This window comes from Perna viridis, chromosome 8 (genome assembly GCF_037379345.1).
Source record: "Perna viridis isolate PV_CMFRI_1.1 ecotype Kerala chromosome 8, ASM3737934v1, whole genome shotgun sequence".
Lineage (NCBI taxonomy): Eukaryota > Metazoa > Mollusca > Bivalvia > Mytilida > Mytilidae > Perna > Perna viridis.
The window spans coordinates 32,266,103-32,292,731 of NC_142452.1; the positions used below are offsets into that span (position 1 = coordinate 32,266,103).

Here is a 26,629-nt window from a genome sequence, read left to right on the forward strand (position 1 = left end):
ATGTGGAAGTGACAAGGGTATGAAACAATGCGGATGGTGATAATGGTTCGGAAAATGCGGTAAAAGCACCGAAAGTCAAGTACATATATGCTTGTATGATACTCATGGTCCCTGTATGTTTGTTTTGATGTATTTTTAGCTGTCTGTCTTGAAATGCAGATAGAACCGTTACGTAACAGTTTGGCGAACAGTGGTGAATGAAGACTGTAGAAAAATTGATCGAAACAAACCTCAAATAAAAAAAACAACAGTAAATTTTCTCATTTCAATGTAATTTTAAGTACGTTGATTTGCTCTGTAATAATCAGAAAATGAGTAAAACATCATTCTGAAATATTATGTGACAACTTAATATTCCGAAGGAGTAGTTATAGTCTTGTCAAGGATAGATAACCCTACAGTAATATATGTTTCTATAGCAACAGCTATCTGATGGTTGTTTTCGTATTCTTGCCATTTTAAAATGAGAAGGCTTACGTGTTTGAGTGATAACTTGTTGTTGTCGAATTTGGCTTTTTCATTGACTTACAACGACAAAAAAAACTTAAGATTTACTACAACAGTAGTCTTGTTATAACTAAGTAGAGTAAGTCGAATAACGCTTAACCGTCTTATATTGACTCTGCAGGGACATTTCCAATGATGTTAATGTTCATTGTTCATAGGTCCCTCGTAAATTATAACTAATCATTTCAACAGGATATATATAGTAATGTATGTTGAGACATTTTTTATTTTACGAGTTAACCTTTATATCTGGTAGTCAGAATACCTATGTTGCATTTTTATTTTGTTAACGTACATGTACCTTTTCAAAATTATTATGTATGCATGTACATTGTATGTCTACATTCATGCGTACACCGTATTCGTACACTACAGAAAAATGCTGATCCCGTATATAAAAAAAAACACAATATGGATAGTACATGTATAAATTTAATATTTACAGTAAAAACACATGTTTTCGTGATTTATACTCGTTGGTATTGTTTTTGAATGTTCGTTTAATGCTAGACGATGACCCGTTGTCATGAAGCCATGGAGTCACATGCAGATACTTACATATCTCTGATGTGTGCATGTCTGAGTTCTCTTTGTAAGCGTACGTAAAAAGGCTGTATAAATCAACTTTTGAACATCATCAACAACTGGCCGGAAATGCAATTTGTTACCGTAGTACTTCGCATTGAATTAATAATGCACATATTTTTTTACGATGTACATGTAAACAATATAATTATTTATATTTAATTTGGGAGGTTATCCTTGAAATCAGTGATATGTTTGTATGATATTCAATTTCAACAAAGCCTATCAAGTTTTCATTTGAATCAGAATGTAATTAGGCCAAGTTACTTTGATGCTTACATGAGATTGATGTTAAAATGCTGAAAACAAACGTTCCAATGATTTGTAAGAGTTGTGTCCCTTACCCTATGTCTACTACCTTAATTGACGAAGGTGTATATGACTGTGTTCATGGTTTAGAAATTCCTGAACATCATGTTCATTTTTTTTTCAACTTATTAAAAAACACAACAAACCATTTTATTTTAAAACTTGCACTATTTGAAAGTTCAAATTCACATGAATACAAATTACAATAGTAACAATATAATATATATATATATATATATATATATACAACGTCTCAGAATGTGACGAATCTATTTGCTTCACTGCTCCATCGGATCAAATTGATACAGGGAAGATAACGATGTTGGGAATTTTTCAGACCATTCTATATAGTCAACAATCACTCTTACGGGGTGATGGATCGTTTTATGAGTTTTATGCTGAGGAAAGATATCTGTTATCTAAAATATTCAATTTAAATTTTACAAATTGATACAGGGAAGATACATAAACGTATAGTAAGGTCTGAAAAATTCCCAACGATGTTAGAACTGTCAAATTTGCGATGCAAATATTTGGCCGTTCCCTCCGCGGGACTCGAACGCGTACTGCTGTGACATCTATGGCATAACTTGAATTATGTTACCGATCTGTTCACAATCATTTCTCTATTTGACTGTTTGTTGAGATGAAACCGATAGGATTTAAACAACTACAAAGGAAACTTTCTTCTCGTAAAAACACATTGCTTAAAGTTTGTTCGAAACGATCGGTGATTTTTTTTTAATTGTCCTAACTGTTCCTATAGATTTCTCAAATTCCCAAAAATAAAGTTCCCAAAATCCCCAAAATTCAGATAAGATTTTTGTTCAATTACAAAAAAAAAATACTTTTATATCATCAGTTTTGCGTTAAAAAAATATTAGTTTGACTATAATGTTTATTTGTGAAGAATGAAACAATGTGTACATTGTAAATTGCAAATTTGCAACTTAAGTCGTTAAAAATGGCTGTTCTCAATTTACCTCTTAAATAACCACTATAAGTTGGGCATTTTTAGCCATTGTAATAATAAGATAATTAATTTACAGAGGTGAATAACCAAATTATTATCACGAGTGCCGATGAACGCACAAGGGATCATATTTTGGTTATTCACGATACAATTGATTACCCAACTTATTATATAGATTTCCTCAATAATTTGTTGTTTGAATTTCAAATTCTGTGATTGTCGGATTAATATTCACGGCTTGAATGATCAAAATCATTACCCTTGGAACATTCGATACTGCTAAGGGATTTTTTACGTCCTTGACTACCCTTATGAATCTCTCACGGACGGAGCAATCGATGAAACACTGCTATCTGTATGATAACGTATCATTCATGCTCTGTCTTTGAAAATTCCATTGACAATTAGTTGAAAACACATTAAGGTTGTTACATGTGAGGTAGTTTTTGGGATAAAGATGTGCAGTTTTTGTTAGTTTGGAACACTTTTTCTATAGTCTGACCATAATGTCAAAAAATCAAAGACTGTTCAAAGTCTTCAAAGTGTTTATCGTCAAATAGTATATGCCGTATATATACATGTACACGTATATATATATATATATAGCCAATTGTAACGAGCCCCTGGGGCAGAATCAAAACTGGGTATGTGTTTAGTGCTAACCAATTATTTCATTTCTTAATGTTTCCTTAATGTAAACTTCCTGTTCTCTTACAAGCAAAACACAAGTAGAACAAGTATATTATATTCAAGAGGTACCCGGTACATTTTGATCTCTTATGACGCTAAAATACAATGTTGTCACGGTAAATACGGCACCGGTCAGCATCTCAATGTGGAGTAGTAATATATACATATGATAATGCAAAGCATATGCGAATGTAACATACTGAAATCACAAGTGCTAGAAGTCCACAAATATCAATTTCGATTTACACGATACAAATATCACAAATTAATACTTTCACAGAGTACAGTAAAGTCTTTTTCGTGTCAAAATACGACCAGTTCCAACCTGATATACAAGTTTGAGCTCTGAGTGTATTACTGTTTTACTTAATCATGCTGCACGTCCTGAAAAAAGTACACTAAAAGACTAGCTTTGCCTTTTGGTATATCTTATATTTTAGATAATTAACCAAACTTACAAGGCTGAAATAATTCATTGTATATATGTATTCATATTTATGGCAGGGAACATCTTGCTCTTCAGTGACACTTGGGTCTTTGCATTACATGCGTAAAAAACGGCATGCAGGAGAAAGGATTGTGTATCATCACTAACGTGTACTTAATGAAATATACATGTATTTGGCATGTGGATTTTCCAAGTAGTTTTCATGTACCTACATGTAGACTATGAAATCACAGTCTTTCACAGTTTGTTTCTGAAGATGCATGTAGATACAAGGAAAGCAGATATAATTTAAAATATATCTCGGTTCCTTGACATATTGTTGGTCAAACAGAGATACAATCCATGAAAAATCCCAAGACAACATTAAAAGCGCGACTGACGTTTAAATCAAGAGTGTGTCTTTAAATCCAAAACAACACTATCTCTATATTTTAGAATCTACAGACTATAGCATGTACTTTTAGATTGATCAACCGACTCTCTCGTGTAATCTACATAGCGGAGTGTTACTCTCTGTATTATCCAATAAAAAAGATACAAAAGAAGCAAAAAAATGCATGTAAGACTTACAGGAATAAAAAACGCACTCCAGCTAAGAATCATGCAAAATGTGATTCATGGGTTCAAAGCCTACATTTTTTTTATTTTTGATATTATGTTTGAATTGTCAAAGTAAACAGAAATAAATATTAATTTTTTCATATAATCCATTTTTTTAGGAGATGAAAATTATATATAATGCACTGTAGATTTCAAAATCAAGGGAGATACAAGGAATCCTGTAAATGACACTCAAATACAATAGAATCCATTGGGTTTTCAATGTTGATTATCTCGTACGAGCAGGCAGATTTGAATGAATAATTACACATTTCATAATATAGACCCATAAAACAACTTAATTACAAAAATAAAAATATGTAGCCTTTTTGGGGGTGTATCACATTTTTCAGATTTTGCATGATTCTTAGCTGGAGTGCTACTTAATTATATTCCATATCATTTGCAAATGTAACATTTTGACAAACATCCTTAACTTGTTTGTAAAAGTTGCAATTTTGCTGACTCGTCAAAGAGATAACAAATTGCAATAAATGACAATGGCAAGAAATCGGACAAACCTGCATTCGTAGTTTTTTTTTAAACACAGTATTTTTAATGGGAGATCATATTTAACTAGTTGATTAGTGCTTATTTTGTGACGTCTTTTTTTCCATTATCTTTATGCCGTTTTTTATGTATAGTTTGTTACATTCCGTTCCCTACATTGTGTATGTTAATTATCCCTGTGTAATATGTCCACATTTTGGTCATGTTTTGGGATTTTGAAATATTTACATCATTACACTGCCGACATTTCGGATTTCTTTTGCCAATATCTATAATTTTGTTGATCAAGTAACTTTATTGAGACTACATTTTAATCAGCTAAGCAAAGACGTTTTAAATCGGACAGCGTTTACGGGGAAGGGGTGGTCCCAGACACGTTTCGGAAAAAGGGAGTTCAAGGCTATTACTTTGCACCAATCGTATAAGTTCTCATGGAATTAACAAAGATTGTCAACAAAAGGGGTTAAAACCCCGAAACCTTCGGCCCTGGATTTGCATTTAGCGTTTGTGAAAAAAATATCCGTCAATCATGTTAGACATTTAACCAAAGAAACAACAAGAGGGTATAGTTGGGCTTTCGCAAGGGAAAAAACTCGCACAGAATGACAAGCCCATGTGAACATAGATCGTCGATTTCTAAGGGAAACTTGAATTCATTTCATAAAAAAATATTGGCTTTATCATTGTATGTATTGAGCCTGCCTGATTCTTGCATTGAGTTGAAGTTAAGTTAATTAATTCAGTTCCGTTGGCGCACTGTACTCGAATCTTCCCCAAGCTTGTAATGATTTTTTTTTCACCTTGGTTCCCTTGATTACTCTTTCTCCTTTGTATGAACCCGACAACGAAATCCTTTAAGATAATTTTCTCTGTGTAAAGTGGTTTAAGAGGAAAGTAAACATAGATAATCTAAATTTAGATAACACAAATTTTCTTTGCGGTTCATTCAAGAGATAAAATCGGTAAGTGTATTTATGTTAAAATGTCGACGAAGAGTGCACCAGCCGTAAAACTTCCAAGCGGAACAAGTTATCCGTTGGTAGGGTTAGGAACATTCACGATTTTCAATGCAACGGTAAGACTATAATCATGCAACTATACATATTTACACGTCAATCCTTTCTGCAGACAGATTAATATTTTGATTAATTTGTTATATCATATTTGACATGTTGATGTTTAATTCATCTGCAGACTGATTGTAATGAGTAAACTAAAGACATACATCTATTTTCCGCTTAAATCAACCAAATCAAGAACGATAACTCTTTTCTATCTTTATTCATACATTCATATTGGTTACAATAGCGCAATTATGTCTCCTCGATCTTTACCCCAACATACATCCCAGTGGAAAATACAGAAACGTTCACGATTGGTGGATAAAAAAAATATTTTCATGAAAAAATTGTACGAGCAGTAATGAACCAAAAGTATCGAATTTGAAAGCGAACAGTCCATATATGTGTATTTTATGGAGCACTTAAGGCTTAGGGTGGCCACTGAAAAATTGATGTTTGAAAAAGTATCCCCCTTGTTGAACCTTTAATTTACAGGCAGAAACGCCGCATGATATGGTGGTATTAATTTTAAAATTTAAAAGCTATGTGGGTACATTTCAGGAACATTGCGTTAGATTAGAGAAATTACACCCGGATCTATTTTTAGATTTTAGTGGAAGTGAGGACCCAAGTGGGCACAAGGACAATGGGGAGAGGTGGGTAGGGTCGGGCAATTTGGCCTCCTGTGGCGGAGCCTTATGGTTCCTACTCCGGGAGAATACCACAGTAGGGTTCTTTAACGTGCGAAGAACGTGGCATCTTTCCCAACAGGGTGCAAATTAAACATTCAAAATCATGGTGTTTTTTTTTAAACATGTACCATATTTCACCTTCTGTCCGATTTTTACAGATACTGACACTTAATGTTTACGACGATCTAAAACCTCTTTTACAATTTGTATCTCCCGTACTTATAGGGAAAACCAGGAGCAGTAAGAGATGCGGTAAAATATGCTATAGACATCGGGTATCGTCACATCGACTGTGCATGGATTTACCAAAATGAATCCGAGGTTGGTGATGCAATTCAAGACAAACTCGATGACGGAACTATCAAAGACAAGAAAGAAGTTTTTATCACCGCAAAGGTAATACAGTAATACGGATCGATAACCGATAACCGATCTGATCGCAGTTTTGTTATGCAAAATGACGAATGATCTGTTAAAAACAAATGTAATGGTAAAGTACAAATTGATGCTTTAATATGTGTAAAATTGACAAAGAAAACAACGGAAACCGTAAAATATATTAACCGTTCTGTGTTCACGTGATTCGATCACCGTTTGAATGGATCGGTTTGACGGATCGATGACTGATCGGAAACTGATCGATGACCGAACGCAATTTTAGTTGCACAGATCGGTTCAGGTACTGTAGATATAAAACTGCAGTCTGTTTAACGAAAGTGTCTTTAAGATTAAGATGCATATCTTGTGACGTGTCTGGTGATATCTTCCTTAAACAGGCCCCAGGTGTTTATCATAATGGTACAAGTATGTAATACACGTCTCGTTTAAATATCTAATTTTTGTTACACTAGAATGATTGTTTAATTATTGGGGTTTAAAGCCTGAGCAGCAGTATTCCAGCTATATTCAGGAGATGAATATAAAATGGATGATAAAATGAACATGAAATGATGATGATGAAGTGAAAAATGGGATGGGAAACAAGGATAATAGGGTCGACAAATTTTGACGACCACTAGAAAAAGGGAGGGATGGGTAGGGTCGGGCAATTTAGCCTCCTGTGGCGGAGCGCAAAGGTTCCTACCACAGCAGGGTTCTCTAACGTGCGAGAAACGTTGCATCTTTCCCACCACGGTGCAACACTATGGTTTGCGGTCAGGTTTTAATTCCGTATTATAGCCTGACAGAATGAAACACGCCAGGGGTACCCCATTCAACCACCTGGGGCACACAAATTGGTTACTCTCTAAGAAAAGCGCCCTAGCCCCGACCAGGCTTCTGAGCACTATTCAGTCGCCTTTTACAACAAGTTTAGCGCTGTTACGGGCCTATTCTTTTGACACCCGGACCCGAACGGGGCAACACTGGAATGAAAATTCACATTTGATTGACATGTTCGCAGATTTGTAACACATTTTTCCAGTTTGATAATGAGCTCTGGTCGTTATTATAAAATCAAAAATTAATATTACAATTACAATTATTTAAACGTATCTTTAGTAGCTCGCAGTTTTGCAGTTTTTGTTTTTTGTTGTATTTAGTTTTTTTTGTTGTATTTTTGTTTGTTTTGTTTTGTTTGTTTTGTTTTTCTTATTTATCCCAAATATACATATACATGTATGTATCACAATTAGCGAACTTCGATTATTTTTACTTGCAGTTATGGGACACTCATCACAACCCAAAAGATGTCAAAGAGAACGTGATGAAATCACTCAAAAATCTAAGGGTAGATTCGATACATTTGTATCTTGTACACTGGCCTTTTGCCTTTCAGGTGAGTCTAACTAAATTAACTACTAAGGGGATTTTAACGATTCTAGAGTTGGGGTGTAGATTAGACTTGATTATATATATGTATGTATCTTTGTATTAACATACTATGTTTATCCTCGCCGTGTATGCTATGTATCTACATGTACATAGTACTGTACTAGCAAGTAAGATTGTAAAGTTGCCTCACCCCATTAAACTTCTTATATGCATTATATACTTGGTGTACCTGTATTTGTATACTGTTACAGATCCTCTATTGTCGTACTCGATACCATCAGAGGTTGTCCTATGTAGTTATATCATGTGCTAATGTTTGCGCTCTAGATTTACTTACGAGGAAGCATCACTGGGTTAACAAAAGCTGTATTTTTATTTGACCGAGTGGTCTAGAGCGTTGGACTTAGTGCAGGCGGGGTTGCCATGGATGTCAGAGAAGAGGAGGGCTTCGTATCCCGCTGAGGGAGCGACCAAATTGGCATCGCAAATTTGCAACCTCGCATCGATTTTAGAATTGGGGTGTAGTATAGACTATGTATATATGCCTCGCAAATTTGACAGTTCTAACATCGTTGGTTTTATATACAAAAGTATATAAAGGTCTGAAAACCAACGATGTTAGAACTGTCAAATTTGCGAGGCAAATTTTTGGTCATTCCCTCCGCGGGACTCGAACTCGTACCGCTGTGACATCTATGGCAAAACCGACTGTACGAAGTCCAGCGCCCTAGCGGCCAGCTAGGCTATATAACAATATAGCTTTCCCTGGTCGGGTCATTCCTCCTCGTAGGATTAATCTAGGGCTGTAACTTTGTACACGATGTATGGTACATGTTGTACGGAATAGTTCATCTAGGTGTTACTATGTAGGATAGAGGATCAAATTAATGATGCATGTCACAACAAATCAATATTATACAACATCTCAGAATATGACGACTCTACTCGCTACACTGCTCCATCGGATTAAATTGATACAGGGAAAATAAAGTTGGCATAGCAAGGTCTGAAAAGTTGGAACTGTCAAATTTGCGAGACAAATATATATGTATATAGAATGGTCTGAAAAATTCCCAACGATGTTAGAACTGTCAAATTTTTTGGCCGTTCCCTCTGCGGGACTAGAACTCGTACCGCTGTAACATCTATGGCAACACCGCCTGCACAAAGTCCATGTTAATATAATAAGCAACCCGAAGATCGCTACAACGTATTTTTTTCTTTTTAAATATCATATGTGTGGTTTTTTTTTTTTTGCTTGTATGATATATATATATATATATATATATATATATATATATATATATATATATTTCCCACGGCCCATCGAGAAAAAATGGTATATGCCAACGCTTATTTAATTCGGGATAGGGAGTGTACTTTCTCATCCTGAATTAAGTAAGCGTTGTTCTTTCTGTCAAAACTTAAGATATTTCCCTCTACGTCTATTTTAAACGGAAAAACTACTAGTTTGGAAAATGTTTTCTCTTCGAGCATTGATCCTATTTTCTGTCAATCCGACTCCCTTTAAACGACACTACAGATGTACATGTTAAAAGAAGCAATGCCTTAAGTCTGTCAGTAACACTCTGGTCAGCTGTTAAATCAAAATAATTATATGGATCATACTTAACATTACAAATATATAACCCATGTTTTTATTCATGAGACCATCTTACATGCAGTAGAAACAAGGCAGATCAGGAAATACTCATTACTGTGAAAGCACTATTATTCGTGGGGTATATGTACAAATCTTCGTGTTTTTCGTGGGTATGCCAAGCCACGAAATTTTGACCCCTCCCCAAAAAAAACAAGATTTCCATATTTAATTATTCCAATTAAATAATCCACAAACTTGTGTTTCTTTCCTAATCCACGAAAATTGGTATCCACGAATTAAAGAACTTTCACAGTGTAATATTAGGAATGACGAACTTTTATCTGTATACATGTATTTAGTGGATGACTCAGAATATTATGTTCAAATTTCCATAACAAATCAAATGCACATGAATGAATTGATCGAAGAATTATTTCCCTTTATTTTAATTCATGCATTGGTAAAGGAAAACTATTGACCAAACTTTACGACAAACGTGATGACTTTTCATTCAAAATTGTCAACTTCCCTTTCATCTGTGGCAACATCCCTTCGGCTCCTGCGTATGGAGTATTCATATCACAACTCGTACGTTATGCCAGAGCTTGCCGAAACTACGCAGACTTTTTGTATCGCGCTAGAACTCTAACAAATAGGCTTCTGGAACAGAGTTATGTTGCTACAAGATTGAAGTCATCACTACAGAAGTTTTATGGTCGTCATCATAAACTCGTGGATCGTTATAATGTATCCATCAGCATCATGAAAACTGATTTATTCAACGGGTCAAAGTTTTCCTTTCCTCGTTTGTCTACCCCGGACTTGACTTTTTATGAGCAACTCGGTGGGTGTTTCTAGAAAATCAGAGGACGCTTACCCTACCGGTGCACCTGGTCCATGCTCCCAGTTTTTAGTGGAGTCGGAGTTGCTCATTTACTTTTGTTACTTTGTATATATGATTTTAGTTACTTTATGTTCTTTGTTGTGTGTGTCTGTTTTCCATGTCTGGTCTTTTTTCCCTGAATTATATTCTTTTGATTACCGCTATAACCTTGGTTCCCTTGATTACTCTTGCAATCCACAAATCTATATATATAAAGTATTTCATTCTTATCATTTCGGTAAGTTACAAAACAATATTCATTTTTCAGAAAGCACGTACATGTATATGTGATTTTAAAATGTATTTTGAACAATATTTGAATGTGTTACCCGCTTCCTGGGTCGTCCATGGACAACATCTTAAAAGCTATATATCTATAAGATTCTGAGTCAAAGGTTGAGGTTAGGGAGTAAAATTTAAACACGCAAAAGCGGATATCACTAGATGTAATCCGTGAATATAGGACTTTGCAATCATTAATTTCGAAAGTCATGCTAGTGGCGGATCCAGGAGAGGACACCCCTCCTTTTTATAGAAAATTTTGTCATTTTGATGTGTAAAACTGACAAAGAATAAATATTGCCCTAGCAACCACCTTTTGTTAAGAAACCCCGGCTGGTACCCCTCTTTTTTCAAAGTGTTTGGAACCGCCCTGCATGCAGTTACAAAGCAGAGAAATGAACGACTTAGAATAAGTCTATAAAATATTGTCTTTCATTTACAATGTATTACTCGTCTTTCATCAAACACAAATTAAGATTACAGAGACAAGCGCATGGTGTGTTGAAGAAATAATTCCCTTCGTGAACCAAATGTCTTTCTTATAAAATATTACGTACTAGCCTTTGTTAGAATCATGCAAATTCTGTTATATGTGATATACCCCAAAAGGCTACTCATTTTATTTTTTGTCATTAAGTTACTTTATTTGATGAAATGTATAATTATTCATTTAAATTTATCTGCTCTCAGGAGATAATAGACATTAACATTCAATAATTTCTGTTATATTTTAGTGTCATTAACAGAGTTATGTCCCTAAATTTGAATTATACAGTACATTCTAAGAATTTTTATCTTAAAACAAAGATTATTTGAAATTCCACATGTTAATTTCTGTTTCTAAACATTTTAAACAAAATATCAAAAATAAAAGTACGTAGGCTTTCCAACCATGAATCACATTTTGCATGATTCTTATGAAGTGATACAATAATATTCTTTGATATGGGCTCGTTCTTCATTCATTTTGTTTTAGGACGGAGATGATTACTTTCCAAAGGATAAGGACGGAAAATTAATTTTTGCTGATCACGATTACATTGACACGTGGAAGGTATGTTTTAGAAAGAGTAATCAAGGGAACCAAGGTTGTAGCGGTAATCAAAAGAATGTAATCCATGGACATAGACCAGACATGGAAAACAGACACACACAACAAAGAACATAGAGTAACTAAAATCATACATACAAAGTAACAAAAGCAAATGAGCAACTCGGACTCCACTAAAAACTGGGAGCATGGACCAGGTGCACCGGTAGGGTAAGCGTCCTCTGCTTTTCTAGAAACACCCGCCGAGTTGCCCATAAAAAGTTAAGTTCGGGGTAGAAAAAGAGGGAAGGAAAAATTCCATTCCTATTGCGAAGTTACATTTATTTTTTAACGTTTTATCTCACCTTATATTGCCATAATTAGAAGTAAATGGCTATTGACAAATTTCAATTTAAAAAGGAGGAATCAAAATTACTGTTCCAAAACATGTATGCTGAAAAAAAAATGTTGGAGTTTAGAACATGTCAAGTTCAACATTTGGAGCAAGATGTTAGCACGCTGAAATGTACTTGCATTTGGAGTAAGTGAAAACCATGTTTATAAATGAGTGCAAGCAGGGGCGTAGCGGCATGTATAAATGGGCTGTACCAATATATTTACATTGGTTTGGCATGCCGTACCTAATATTAATCTAAGAATGTAAAAAACGGGGTTTTTATTCCTTATGAATAATTAAAGCAAGTTCAAATCCTTCCCGTCGTACCAATCGAGATTCGGGTGTTATGTCACTGTTAGGTGATTTAAAACGGTTTTTCCGTCAAATCTTGAATTCCATATATATTTTTGTTTCTGTTGAAAGACAGATGCTGTATATATCTTTATTTTCGCACATGTTTATAGGTTGATATATGTAGTTACTCAATATTCTGAAAATGAGGTTGACGCAAACAAAGATAATTATACAGTATGCGTACTGTATTTTCAAAATGTATGGAACCCAAAATTGCTTTTTCATGATGAGAAGATACTTGTCACAAAAGCGTGGTTACAAGCGCTTAAAACTGACCCATCATTTTCCACAAACCTAACATACTTATTTGCCCTCTGAAATTGTTTTAAGCCATTTTTTCTTACTCTTTTGTTTCTTAATTTTGGCAACTTTTTTTATTGGTGATGAATCACCTAGCCACGAAAACCAAAAAAAAAAAAACTATTACATTATTTGTATTTTATTTCAAATGTACATGTACTATCATATCGTGTGTCACCTGTCATGATATCATAAAAGGCAATAGGAAAGTTTGAACTCTTTAAAGAGGATCATTGATACATGTATCTAATCTTAAATTCTAGGATCGAAAACGATTATTGCTATTGTTACTTTGTATGTATGACTTTAGTCACTTTATGTTCTTTGTTGTGTATGTCTGTTTTCCATGTCTGATCTTTGTCCATGGATTACATTCTTTTGTTTACCGCTATAATCTTGGTTCCCTTGATTACTCTTTACTTTTTTAAAAATACATGCAAACTGTAGAAAAGAAAAAAATACAGAATAAGCTTAAGTTTTAAACAGTATATTCATGGAGTAAATATTTCAAAAAAGATTAAAGAAAGAAGACAACACCATTTGATATATTTTTTTTTAATTCAGTTAAGTCTTTAATGTATGATAAGAATTACCCTTGCGACACAGCAAATATCTGTGTCATCTCGTTTTTTTAGGAAAGAAGATAAAAAAAAAAACATCTAACTTACATATGCCTTAAAATTCGTCAACCGATACAACCTATCACACCAAAGTACTATAACACCGCCGCAATTTGTTTGCGCCTTTCCCAAGGTAGGAATTGCAGGCCTCTTTATAAATATCTAGTGTTTTGTTTTCACTTTCAGTTTACTTTTATGTTGCTGGAGTTCAGGTATATAGGGGTGATCTTTTCGCTGTACATGTGTATAATGTTATTTTGGGCCAGCTGTAGTCTGCCATGTGGTGTAAAGGTTTCCTCGTCGTTCATTAAAGACCCATGAGTGGCCTTGACCTAACATTTTCCATCCGGAGGAGGGGTTGTTTCTTTTTGACATATTAACCATATCCATTCTCAATATATTGATTTATCCCTTGTGTTTCTTTGCTTTCACAAATAAAATATGTATATTATCAGATAAATTTCCCCTTTGAGACCCTTCATTATGTTTTACAATATATCGCAGCACCATTAAAACATAATGGCTTAAAGGTTAAAAGGAAGTAAATGATAAAAACAGAGTATCCTGATTCCCATTCAGTAGAATGAGATGACGATCAGTTTTCCTTAAAAATTTACTATATTCATGAATGGAACATACCTCATTACTCCAAAAACAAACATATTTGAAAAGCTCCCTCCCTCCCTTGCAATTTCTCATTACCTTTGATAAAATATTCGGATTATTAAAACAAAGTGCGACAGGGAGATTGACAGACAGAGTCATGTTATAATTACGTCATTTGTGTTTTTTGTTTCAAGCCTCTGTAAGAACATGAATGTGTTGGCGAATAAATCATGTGTAATGTACACTCCATTTCTAAAATGGCCTCTTATTATTTTGTTTTCATTTATCCAATATGCATATGCAAGCTCCGAAACAACGTCTTACGTTCTAAGTTCACTTTAGACGCTAGTAAGTCTGCCCTCTGAGAAAATACAAGAATATTGTAAAGTCGGGAAAACGATTGTCAAACGACATTAGGTTTGAGTAATATTCGACAATTTCGAAAGTAGCGACTGCCGTTACGTGGTCCTTCAAGCATAAAATGTGCATGAGTCGGCTAAGCATACAATGTCCGTGACGATTGGCCAAATTTTTACCAAAACCAAAAGCCCCGTGCAGGTCCGGATGTTAAAAGAATAGGCCAGCAGCATCGCTTAGCTTGTCGTAAAAGGCGACTAAATATTGCTCAGAAACCTAGCCTAGTCGCCCACAGAGCAACTGGGATGTGTGCCCCAGGTGGTGGAATGGGGTACCCCTGGCGTGTTACATGCTGGGGTTGTCAGGCTATAATTTGGAAAACCTGACCGCAAACCATAGTGGTGCACTGTGTTGGGTAAGATGCCACGTTCCTTGCACGTTAAAGAACCCTGTTGTGGTATTCGATAGGAGTAGGAACCTTTCGCTCCGCCACATGAGGCTAATTGCCTGACCCTACCCATCCCTCCCTTTCATCTTGTGGCAATAAAAATTTGTCGACCCTATTAATCTGATGCCCCATCCCATTTCATATTTCATCTTCATTTTATCATCCATTTCATGTTCATCGTCTGAATATAGCTGAAATATTGCTGCTCAGACGTTAAACCCCAATAAACAAACAAACAAAACCAAAACCAAAAAAATACTTACTACATGTTCGTGCACTGAATTCGAACTGAGACTAAGAAAGTTTTTCAAGAAAATCAGTATCGTTAATATCTCAGAGAATGTTACGTATGTTCGGGTGCTTGATAAAACAGTTTCATTTTGAAGAAAATTGTTCTGAGTTTTATGAATTCAATGATTTGGGCGTGGACAGGACATTTATGCTATAGGGGTTTAGAGAGTAGCAACAAAATAAATCACACTGCGTACCGGATGTATCTCGATAACCATCATAAAACAGGTCACCAGTTGCATTGTAAGATGAATGAAGTCGACCAACTGGCAGTACTAGTTTGATTTATACAAAGGTGCTGGTCCGGTAAGGGCAAAATTTGGCCTCGAATTACTCGAATTAATGTTTTACTGAAGAAAATTTAATGATGTTTCTCCAACTCTTTAATGTGTTTTATAGTTGATTTGATTGGTTTCTGGTAATGACTTGAAAATCATACATGCCCTTCAGGCATGGTTAACATTGGGAAAAGCTGCACAGGTTATGAATGCAAAATACCGATCCTTTCATTTACAAACAACTTCAAAAGTTATCGGAGTTCAATTACATTGCATTTTCTATCCCATGCTTTAAAAGTGTAATAATAAGGAGTTCTTGTTTTCATTTCAGGCAATGGAAGGGTTAGTCGAAGCTAAACTTGTTGACAATCTTGGGATATCAAACTTCAACAGAAGTCAAATCGACAGGCTCTTGCAACACGCATCAATAAAACCATGCAATCATCAGGTATTATTATACTTTACTAGTGGTAGATATATCCTGCAATCGCTTTAATGTGTTAAATGTAAATTTACTGGCCTTTGACTCCACCTACTTTCCTACCCTTACATGCAATTTATTACAGTGGGAACATTCGATTACACACTGCTATCTGTATAATAATCCTGCGTATGAAATATAACTTATCAGGGTTCCAGTATATTGATTAGAAATAGAAACGATATAAGAATTGGGTACGAATCAGGAAAAACGCTCGGCGGGTCTCGATTCTAAGCCTCATCCGTATTTTGTTTTTATTCCTAGTCAAAACACTGTTATTGTCTATCAAGAAATCGAGAATACTATTTTTATTGCTAATTTCTGTATGATGTTGCACGTATTTAAAGGAGTCACCAAACATTCTAATTCGTTTGAAAGGCCTGCGTCTATAATCCACCCTTTTAACGTTTTTTTGTTCCATAATCTTCATCTCAGTTTTAAAGTCTGTCCGGAACTATTATAGATAATATATGCATGTATATTATAAATAACTGAAATAAATCATTGAATTATAAAATAATCTCAATACAGACCGAGATCAAGTACGTTGATATTCGATGTTCGATATTCGACATTCAAACTTTTCAATATCAAACTGAATATGAAACGGTAAAATTTTTCCGTTTGATATTCGTTTGATATTCATTCCTGGCTACTTTTCAGAATGTAAACTCTAAATGAATATCAAATGAATGTCAAATGGTTATCTTTTTCTTTTCGATATTCGTTTGATATTCGTTTCCGGTTTATATATTGAATACAGAATGGAGTTGAACATCAAAATGAATATCAAACAGGATTTTGTTCTGTTCGATATTCGTTTGACATTCGATTGCGGTTTATATATTGAATATAGAATGGATTTGAATATCAAATTGAATATCAAACAGGTTTTTTTTCTGTTCGATATTTGATTTACATTCGTTTCCGGTTTATATATTGTCAGATTTCTGCCTAAACCTTGTTCATAAAGTATGTTTTTGTTGATTTGATGTTCCTAGTGAATAGTTATAGGAGAAAAAACTCAAAGCTGTACAATATTTTCCACACTGGTCTATATTTCATACTTAGCACCCTAGCAAAAGTGCAATTTCAATGGAAAATACCATAGAAACCATATTTTTTTTTTATTTAAATTTCAGAAAATAGAGAATAAAGGACCAAAATCTTCATATTTTTTGTAGATTTACTGAATTCTCGAAAATAAACATCAAATTAGCCCCAGCAAACACTAGCAAATAAAATTTCTGAAACCCAGGCAGCCCTCTTATTAGGCACGAGACCACAATTAATTTTCAAGTGCATTTCAATATACACATTAGAGCAGATAAAAAAAATTCCACAGGCGCAAACTGAATAAAACGTCTCTTGGCTAAAGATATGTACAGACAAGATTTTATATATAAATTGTAGAAACTTTTACCAACATTTTCTGAAATTAATACATATAACCCGGAGATGGGGTAAACATGACAAATGAACCGAGTTATAAATCCTAAATTCTAACCTTCTTCCCCTGAACCAAAATCACAACTTTTAATCAGAATTGATTAATGAAAACAAAATCCCATGTAATTTTAATCTATTTTCTACCAATTAGAGGCAACACTTCAGCAAATATGTTTCCAGTAAAAATATGAAAAAATGTGGAAGGTACCTACTACCAAAGTTGGAACTATATTAATTGTGTTCTCGTACCTGAATATCAACCAGTTTTTTTTTCTGTTCGATATTCTTTTGACATTCGTTTCTGGTTTTATACATTGAATATAAAAACTGAATAAAACTTTACCAATATGGAAACATATAAAAAGCATATTTCTGTAAGAGTGCCAGAAAAATTCACAATCATTTTTTTTTCATGTTTAGCACCTATGCTTTCGAGATCCTGTGGACATAAAAAGTGACCACTGCCAAATGTCCTTAATTTTGACCTTCTTCCATATAACCAAATCACAACTTTCACATAAAATTACAGAATGAAAATTTCTGCATTTCTGCAGCAAATACTAAGCAATAAAGTTTAGGACAGAAAAGAAAAAAAATCAGGAAGAAACACACTAAAATGAAAGGAACTTCATTCGTATACAACAAAAAGTCAAGGGGAATTAATTGTTATCTCATACCATCAGATGGCTGATTTTCAGAATTCTTTATTTGGCATGAAATTTTGGAACTAGAATGAATCGAAAAGGGTCTTATTATTTTTACCTTTTTTCTACCTATTCTGTACGTGCTTTCATGCTGTGGTAGTGTCTAAGTGCCTGATATTTTATAAAACATAGTATTTGGCTGTTAGTTTTTGAAAGGTATCCTTGATTTATACTAAAACTCAGTAGTATTTTTTTCAATATATTACCATGGCTACTGGATTTCATAACAATAAGCACTAAATTACTTATAAATGACTTGAACTTCCAACCACCAAGGATTTTAACAATATGCACTTTTTTATGGCAAAAACACCAGAAATTTCTTTGCGGAATGCCTCAAAACAGCTTTATTTCAACAATATTAAACCAAATTTCAGAAAAAAATTATCTAACTGTATTGCAGTACCTTATGGCAAGTTTTCAGGAACCCTACAAAATAGGATTTTCATCATAGAAACCACAATTACAATTTTTTGTGTATGTTAAGGTGTACAGAGTAAGAAATAGTAGTTTGTGTTAAGAAATTCAATTGTTTAGTGCAAATTAATTCTTAGAAACCAAATTCTCTGAGTTTCATTATTTCAAATGTGACGTCATAGAAGATATTCTTGTATCTTCTTGCTATATGTGCTATTCTAACCTCTTTTAAGTAAAAAAACTGCTAGTTATTTGGCTTATAATAAGTAAAATGGATAACCAAACCAAACTTTTTTGTGCAATTAAGTATTGCAATGCAGAAAAGAAAGTCAAAACAAGCCTTTTAATACTTAGTTCTAAGTTTTGGTACAACTCTATGATTTTCTATACTTTCATCCTCATATGTTATTTTTGGGGTATGAAAACCAATGATGAGATAAAAAAAAAAAACATGAAATAAATACTATTTTCAGTGCCCAGTGTGTGAAAACATTCTGTGTCTTAATGTGTTTTCTCATTTTTGCCATGTTTACAGCCTTTTTCATTATATGAATGTAGCAGAACATAAGGCAAAGTTATCCCCAATTTGGGGGAGCAGACCAAGTATTAGATTTGCTATGTTCAATCTTAATGAATCTGATATTTTGTAATTCCATACAAATGGAGATTTCCGAAAATCACAAGATATACACCACTTAAAAAATCCCCTTCTCCTTAAGGCTAGTTTCAGGAACCCTACATCTGAAAAAAATAGGATTTGCACCATAGAAACCGCAATTTCTTGTGTATGTTAACGTGCACAGTGTAAGAAAATGAAGTTTGTGTTAAGAAATTTAATTGTGTTGTGCAAATAAGTCCTTACCAAATACATTGTCTGAACTTTCATCATTTCAAATGCGACGTCAAAGAAGATATTGTTGTATTAACGAATATCGAACAGAGGTGTGAATTAATTTGGTATTAATTTTCACAGTTAACACGAAATGGTCTAAAAGCTGAAAAAGTGTCATCGCCCTCCTTAAAGCAGATGTGATATGTAAACTGTTAATTGACGAAGCCGTTCCTTTATTGGTACGCAGTTGACATTCATAGATATTCGTCATGACAATTCCTCAAACATAATTATCAAGTTAAAACTTATAAAACGCCTTTTAATTTTATAGATTGAAGTTCATCCGTATTTGTCAAACAGGAAACTGGTTGAATATTGTCAGTCAAAGGGCATATCTGTCACAGCCTACGCTCCTCTTGGAAATGTAACAAGATCTTGGTACAGTTTGTGTTTTGTTTAAGTAGTAGTCTCTGTAAGAATCATGCAAATTCCGTAGAATGTGATACACTTAAAAAAGGCTACATATTTCCATTTTTATTAAGTTGCTTGATAGGTCGATATGATAAAATGTATAATTATAAATTTCTATCTGTCTGCTCTTAGGAAATTATCAAATTGGACATTTCAATACAATGTGAGAGTTTATATTTACAGATTTATCTCCATTAGTCTTAATTTCGAAAGTTTTATATATAATTTTTTTATCTCTTATGAAAAAGGGCTATATGAAAAGCCACATATGAATATCATTTTATTATAACATTTTAAACAAAATATCAAAAATAAAAATATGTAGGCTTTCAAACCATGAATCACATTGCATGATTCTTAGCTTGACTACCAGTTAATCATATGTTTTGTAAGAATTGAAAAATCTAATTACGTGAATACTTAGTCGCTAAACGCAAACAATCATTGATGATCAATTTCGCTAGAAAAAAACTTTGATCAAAACTCTGCATTAATTACATATGAAAATGATACAATGCAAGTTCAGTCATGACTTATGAAAACGCTCTTCGTCAGAAAAAGACCCGTTTAGAACTACTGACACAACAACAGGAGAGATGTTACATTGTCATTGAGTCCATTTACAAACATGTTATTGTAAAAATTGAACTGTAATGTTCTGCGAAGAATATTTCCGCGACAGTTTAATTTTGTGTTACTGATCTTGGCGCGAAAATACCGAAAATTAAACTGCCGCGAAATTTTCACGGTTTACAGTAATGTAAATGTACCTTTATTAGGAACTTTATCGACTATTTACGTCAAATCGAGTGACATCGTCGATAAACAGAATCAATCACTAATGACAGGATTGGCCGAATGTGAACAAATGAAATTTTGAACGTCTGGCTCTATCCTGACTACAAAACTTCCGTTATTCTGTATGCAATTGGATTGACATACGTTGTTTAAAACATTTTAATCAAAGGGCACAGAAAGATGAACCAATAGTTTTTGATGAACCTATTTTACAAGAGATGGCAAAGCGTAAAGGGAAGAGCATAGCGCAGGTATACTCAGTGTTGATTGTGTAGTGAAAAAACAACTTATATACAATTATAAAACTGATCTAAATTCATTCTTCACTTTGATTAAGGAGGTCACTGAATCAAACATAAAAAAAAATAAAAAAATAAAAAAAACAATAGCATCGACATACCAGTAAACAAAATGTTTATGAGATAATACTGACCGTATTTGTTTTTAAATTAATATAATAATAGGATAATTACATGTGATTGGAAAAAGTGAATAACAAAAATATGATCACGAGTGCCGAAGAACGCATAGATTTAGCAAGTGTGCGGAACTTAATCCGCGCACGAGTTAAATCTTAATGAGTTCTTGGCACGAGTGATCATATTTTGGTTACTCACAATACCAATTGATTATTCTATTTATTATATAGATTTCCTCCATTATTCATTGTTATTTTCAACACAAATTTAAAATTTTGTGAACGGCGGATTCATATTCGTGTTGTGACATTTTGGCGGGAGAAAGCGCGAGAGTGAAATTACTGAATGTATTTCACAGTGTGAATTATCGAAAAGAATACTCTGGGAACAATCGGTAAATCACTGCTTTCTATATAATAATACTTACTTATCATATACAAACAATAAAAAATCATCCTTTACACATTGTACATGAACATACTATAAATATCAAAGTTAATGCATGAACATATAATGTTTTTTTTTTTAATTCAAGATGAAAATGGCTTGTTTCTGGTTTTTGTTTTGTTTTGTTTTGTTTTTTGTTTTGTTTTGTTTGTTTTTTTTTGTATATTTTTGTTTTATGCTGTTTGTTGTTTGTTGGTTTTGTTTTTTTTATTTATTTATTTATTTTATTTTTTGGGTTTTTTTTTTTGTTTTATTTTTTTTTCTTTTGATTTACTGCAAACCAACTAATTTTAGCGAATAACTTATTTTTGCGACTTTTGCGGACCTAGTATATTATCGCGAAAATAAATAGTCGCGAAAAAGCATACGAGACACTATCTTTATATGTTCTAGCAATTATTTTATTAAAAACGCGCGAAATTAGTCAACGACAACAGAACGCTGTAAGAAAGTAATCGCAAAAACAAGTTGGTTTACAGTAATTTTTTCCCCTTTGTTGTTGTTGGTTTTGTTCTTGTTTTTTATGTTGTTTTTTTGTTTTGTTGTTTTGTGTTTTTGTTTGTTTTTGTGGTTTTTTTTTATGATATCGAGACCCCCTATTTGCAGTCTTTTAAATTTACCACATATAATATATAACAATTATGTATGAATTAGCAAATTGAGAACTAATTGTGATAAATTTTTTTCACAAAACACGGAAATTTCAATACTGACCAAATAAGTTGATTAAACCATTGAATAGACTCATTCTTAAGTGATATAATTATGATATTCATGTCAAGTCCTTAAAGATAGCATTTTTCGTATCATAATTGATTCGCTCATGGGGCTTTTACATAGAAACTAATACACGATATTTGAAATCAGTTTCCGGCATAGAATTGGTTGTGTCCTTATTGAATGATGTGCCGTACATGTAGTTTTCAACCCGGATTCGGAAGAATTGAGATTCATAAAAATATATGACTTTATGTTGGTTTAAACTGGTTTAAAGCTGGTTATTCAGTTAATGGCTAATAGCTTTTTTGATTGTGCATTTATGTGAGTAATAATAATTTTTTTAACTGCTGATTTTTAGAGGTTTTAATTGTGTACTATATTTTCAGCAGTGACCAGATTTAAAAAGGGGTTTATGATCATACCAAAGTACGTACTTCAACCCCGCCGCTTGCTTTTCACTTGTCCCAAGTCAAGAATGTCTGGCTTCTGTATATCTTGTTTCGATTGTGTTTTCAATTTCAATTTTTTTTTATGTTGTTGGAGTCTATAAAGTATAACTCTTTACCCGTGGATAATGTTATGAAGACAGCGGCATCCTGGACTCCGGTGTGGGGATAACCTCGTCGTTCATTGAAGACCTCATGGATGATCATGAGTTGTCATTCCCCATCCTGGTGGGGTTGTTATCTCTTTGACATATTCAATACATCCATTCTCGTTATATTAGTATCATAATCAAGATCTTCTTTGTTATGCGCATGAAAAAATATTACAGACAAGTTTCTGGTATTCTGAATCGTTTTTACGTGCAATGTTCAAGGTTTAAAGCTTTCACAAGTAAAAGCGTAAAAATGCTTTAAATAGTGAAAATGTGAATTCTTTGTAATGTAACAATGTTATTTTCTTTCACATTTCAGATAGTATTACGATTCTTGATACAGAGAAATCTGGTTGTAATACCTAAATCTGTCACTCCCAGTAGAATCAAAGAAAATATGGAGGTAGGATTTATATATGATACCAATACAGGCCTCATGGAAAGACTTGTACTCCATGCCTCGAGCTAAAGGATGATTTACCACCATGTTCTTATTGGCGATGTTATGACGTCAGTATGTGGGATGTCGCTGACCTCGGACCCCACTAAGCATTTTCTGATTTCTTTGTTTAATATTCCACCAATCTTTACATCATATATCCTATCGGTTCCACCTTTTAAAGTTGCTGCATTCAGGATGTGTGATAAACTTTTCGTTTGAAATACCATTATGAATAATAAAGATATTTCTATATTTCAAAGCAGCCCTTTTGTCAATTTGAGGTATTATCTTTTATTACAATATTGAAACATCCGAAGCATACTTTATGTTACAAATTTTTTATTATTTTTAATCAACCTACATATACTTGTTTATTAGAAATTAAGGATTTACACCTAGAGTAAAGCACACAACTCTTACACATCATTGGAACGTTTGTATTCAGCATTTTACGTCAATCTCATGTAAGCATCAAAGTAACTTGGACTAATTGCATTCTGTTTCAAATGAAAGCTTGAGAAACTTTAATGAAATTGAATGTGATACAAACATACATGTATCACTGATGTCATGAGTTATGTTCCTTACCCAAGGTCTACCTCCTTAAGTAAGCATTTTGTTGTAGATTTTTGACTTTGAACTTTCTCACGAAGACATGCAGAAAATTTGGTCACTTGACAGAAATATGCGGTTTTACAAAGAGTCAGCGTAAGTACAACACCAGAAACTAATTTAGGTGTTATTCTCTCTAAGAATCAGACAGTTGGTGAATTATAATGGAAAAAAAGTCTTACCACAAAATCTTATTTAAAATGTTATATTAAATGCAGAAATGGAATATTGCTCACCGATCAAGATCGGTGAGCATTGTTAGATTCACTTCAAAACTTTCCGATGTATAATTTTGTTTATTCTGCATTTAGCTAAAGCAGAACCAGAAAAATGACGATTTTAGATATGTATCTTTTTTTATAGAGTATAAAAACTTATCTATATCAAAAGAAATGGAAAACAATGGCATATGGTTTTATGAGTGAATGTACAGAAAACATTCCATAATATCTTAATTAGTACCCAAACAAAAATATAATAATGATAACAACTCAGATTTGACTACTATTGCAATGAAAACAAAACATTAAATGTTAAATACCTGCTGACTGACTTTAATTTCTAAGTAATTAAAGGCTGTTATTTTAATTCAACAATCAATAATCAACATTAAGAAATTAAAATCTCAAATGTTGATATTTTACTATTTTAAAAAAAAATTGTCAGATTGGGAAGGCTTTTGTCTGGGTGGCATTTGTCTTAGGGAGGTTTTGCCCTTGGGGCGTTGGTTTTATCCTGACCCCCCCCTCCTCCCGAACCAGTGATGACGTAAATACTTGATGTAATATTCCACCAATCATAAACTCGGTTGCTTTGTCCAGCAAGTTGTTGCTGACCTTTGACTTCCAAACTATCATATTGCCACGTCATTTAGTGATGTAATCACCTGGTCTCACTGACCCTTTACTGTCCTGACAACTTTGACATATTTTCACAGCGTTAGTAAATGACCGATAACAGTGAACAAGTTACTTGTCTTGTACTATGGTTTTCCCTGTCTTCATGATTTTATTTATGTGAAGGGACGATGTATAGCCTTTTTCTCAACTAAGAGCATTACTTTAAAAGCAGCCGGATAATTACAGAAATGGTTATTGCGTAGTTTTAACCTTTATTCTTTACTCAAAAATTATGAGTTAAATTTTGCATAGCAAAATAATGCACGGTGAACAACGGTTTTGAATCTATTATTTGTGTTTCTGCCATTTGAAAGGCGTTGGTTCTACCAATGATTTAAATTGTGGAAGCTAAATCTATTGCCCAGCAATGCAAACCTTGTTTCTTGGACTATCTCAAGTTGTGAATTTCCTCAACTCCATCAATAGTGTTATACATGAACTTGTACACTTTGAAGGACCTACAACACGAACTTCCAACAGAAACAAAATATAGAAACGATATCGGTGAGCACGCTTTTTGGGAATAGCTTATACTTGCTTTTTGTTTTTTAAGTGTCGAGGTATAAAGTATATAAAAGCCTGATTCTGACTTAATCATCAAGTGCAAGAATTATTTATAGGCAATACGTACATGTTTTGCCTCAATGAGATATAAAACAGCAAAAATTAAAAAAATATGATTCAGTTCAGTGTTTTGGCAACGAATTTATTTGTAAGTTGGAGGTCATATTATGGTATCTAAAATATATTTGAGTTGATGATTTATGGTAATGGATGCACTGGGTTTTTCAGCCTACGTACTAAAGAGGTCGTAATTATGTCGGATCTTCATTTTTGTTTTGTTTGTTTGTTTGTTCTGTTTGTATTTGTTTTCTGTTTTGTTTTTTGTTTTTTTGTTTTGTTTTATTTTGTTGAAAATCCATTGGCAGCAAATACATTAGTTGTCCTATCTTATTTTGTCTACCCTGGACTTGATTTTTTCATGAACAACTCGGCGGGTGTTTCTAGAAAAGCAGAGGACGCTTACCCTACCGGTGCTCCTGGTCTATGCTCCTAGTTTTTAGTGGAGTCCGAGTTACTCATTTGCTTTTGTTACTTTTTATGTATGATTTTAGGTACTTTATGTTCTTTGTTGTGTATGTCTGTTTTCCATGTCTGGTCTTTGTCCCTGGATTGCATTCTTTTGATTACCGCTATAACCTTGGTTCCCTTGATTACTCGTAGACAAAAATCAGATTTGTTATTTTCATGAAGTTACCTCAAAACAAAGACATGGTAGAAAACGACAATGAGCATTTACAAATTAAAGCAAAAAAGAAAAACGATGTCTTAATAAATAAAACATAAATAAAGGCGTTAAAATACAGAGACAAATTATTGTACGATTAAACATGGATAGAGAAAAATTGTTTAGTGATCGAAACTGTCTATGACAAAAATTAATTTGAATCTCTACAAACATTCTGTTAAAGAAAAAATCTCTGAATATGTACTTTTTTTCTCATGAAACTATCGATGTTTTTTTCCAGAGCTTCTGATCACAAATATTATCCATTCCATGACGAGTATTAACAGAAAGGAATGTCTTCTCGAGAATTACTGGAAAACAGACTGAGGAAAAACAATAACTGACTTCAATTATTAATTATCATATATAAATATTGGTATATCCGATTCAAATTGAATGTAATAAAATGATGATTGAACAATACAGACTAATTTGTCATACATGTATAAACATTA

The 26,629-nt window shown here is 33.4% G+C and overlaps 1 protein-coding gene across 2 annotated transcripts; it reads left to right on the top strand.

Moving 5' to 3' along the window:
* The first annotated feature begins 5,538 nt into the window (after window positions 1-5,538).
* LOC148610260 (aldo-keto reductase family 1 member B7-like) lies at window positions 5,539-26,595 on the top strand. Of its 2 annotated transcripts, XM_088542565.1 has the most exons (10): window positions 5,539-5,697; window positions 6,601-6,771; window positions 8,036-8,152; window positions 11,893-11,970; window positions 15,929-16,045; window positions 19,812-19,918; window positions 20,919-21,000; window positions 23,253-23,336; window positions 24,001-24,083; window positions 26,416-26,595. In XM_088542565.1, the coding sequence occupies exons 1-10, from the start codon at window positions 5,605-5,607 to the stop codon at window positions 26,456-26,458; spliced, it is 975 nt and encodes a 324-aa protein (XP_088398691.1). In that variant the 5' UTR covers window positions 5,539-5,604; the 3' UTR covers window positions 26,459-26,595. The 2 variants fall into 2 exon arrangements, with proteins under 2 accessions (XP_088398691.1, XP_088398692.1); XM_088542566.1 differs by lacking the exon at window positions 11,893-11,970.
* The last annotated feature ends 34 nt before the right edge of the window (window positions 26,596-26,629 follow it).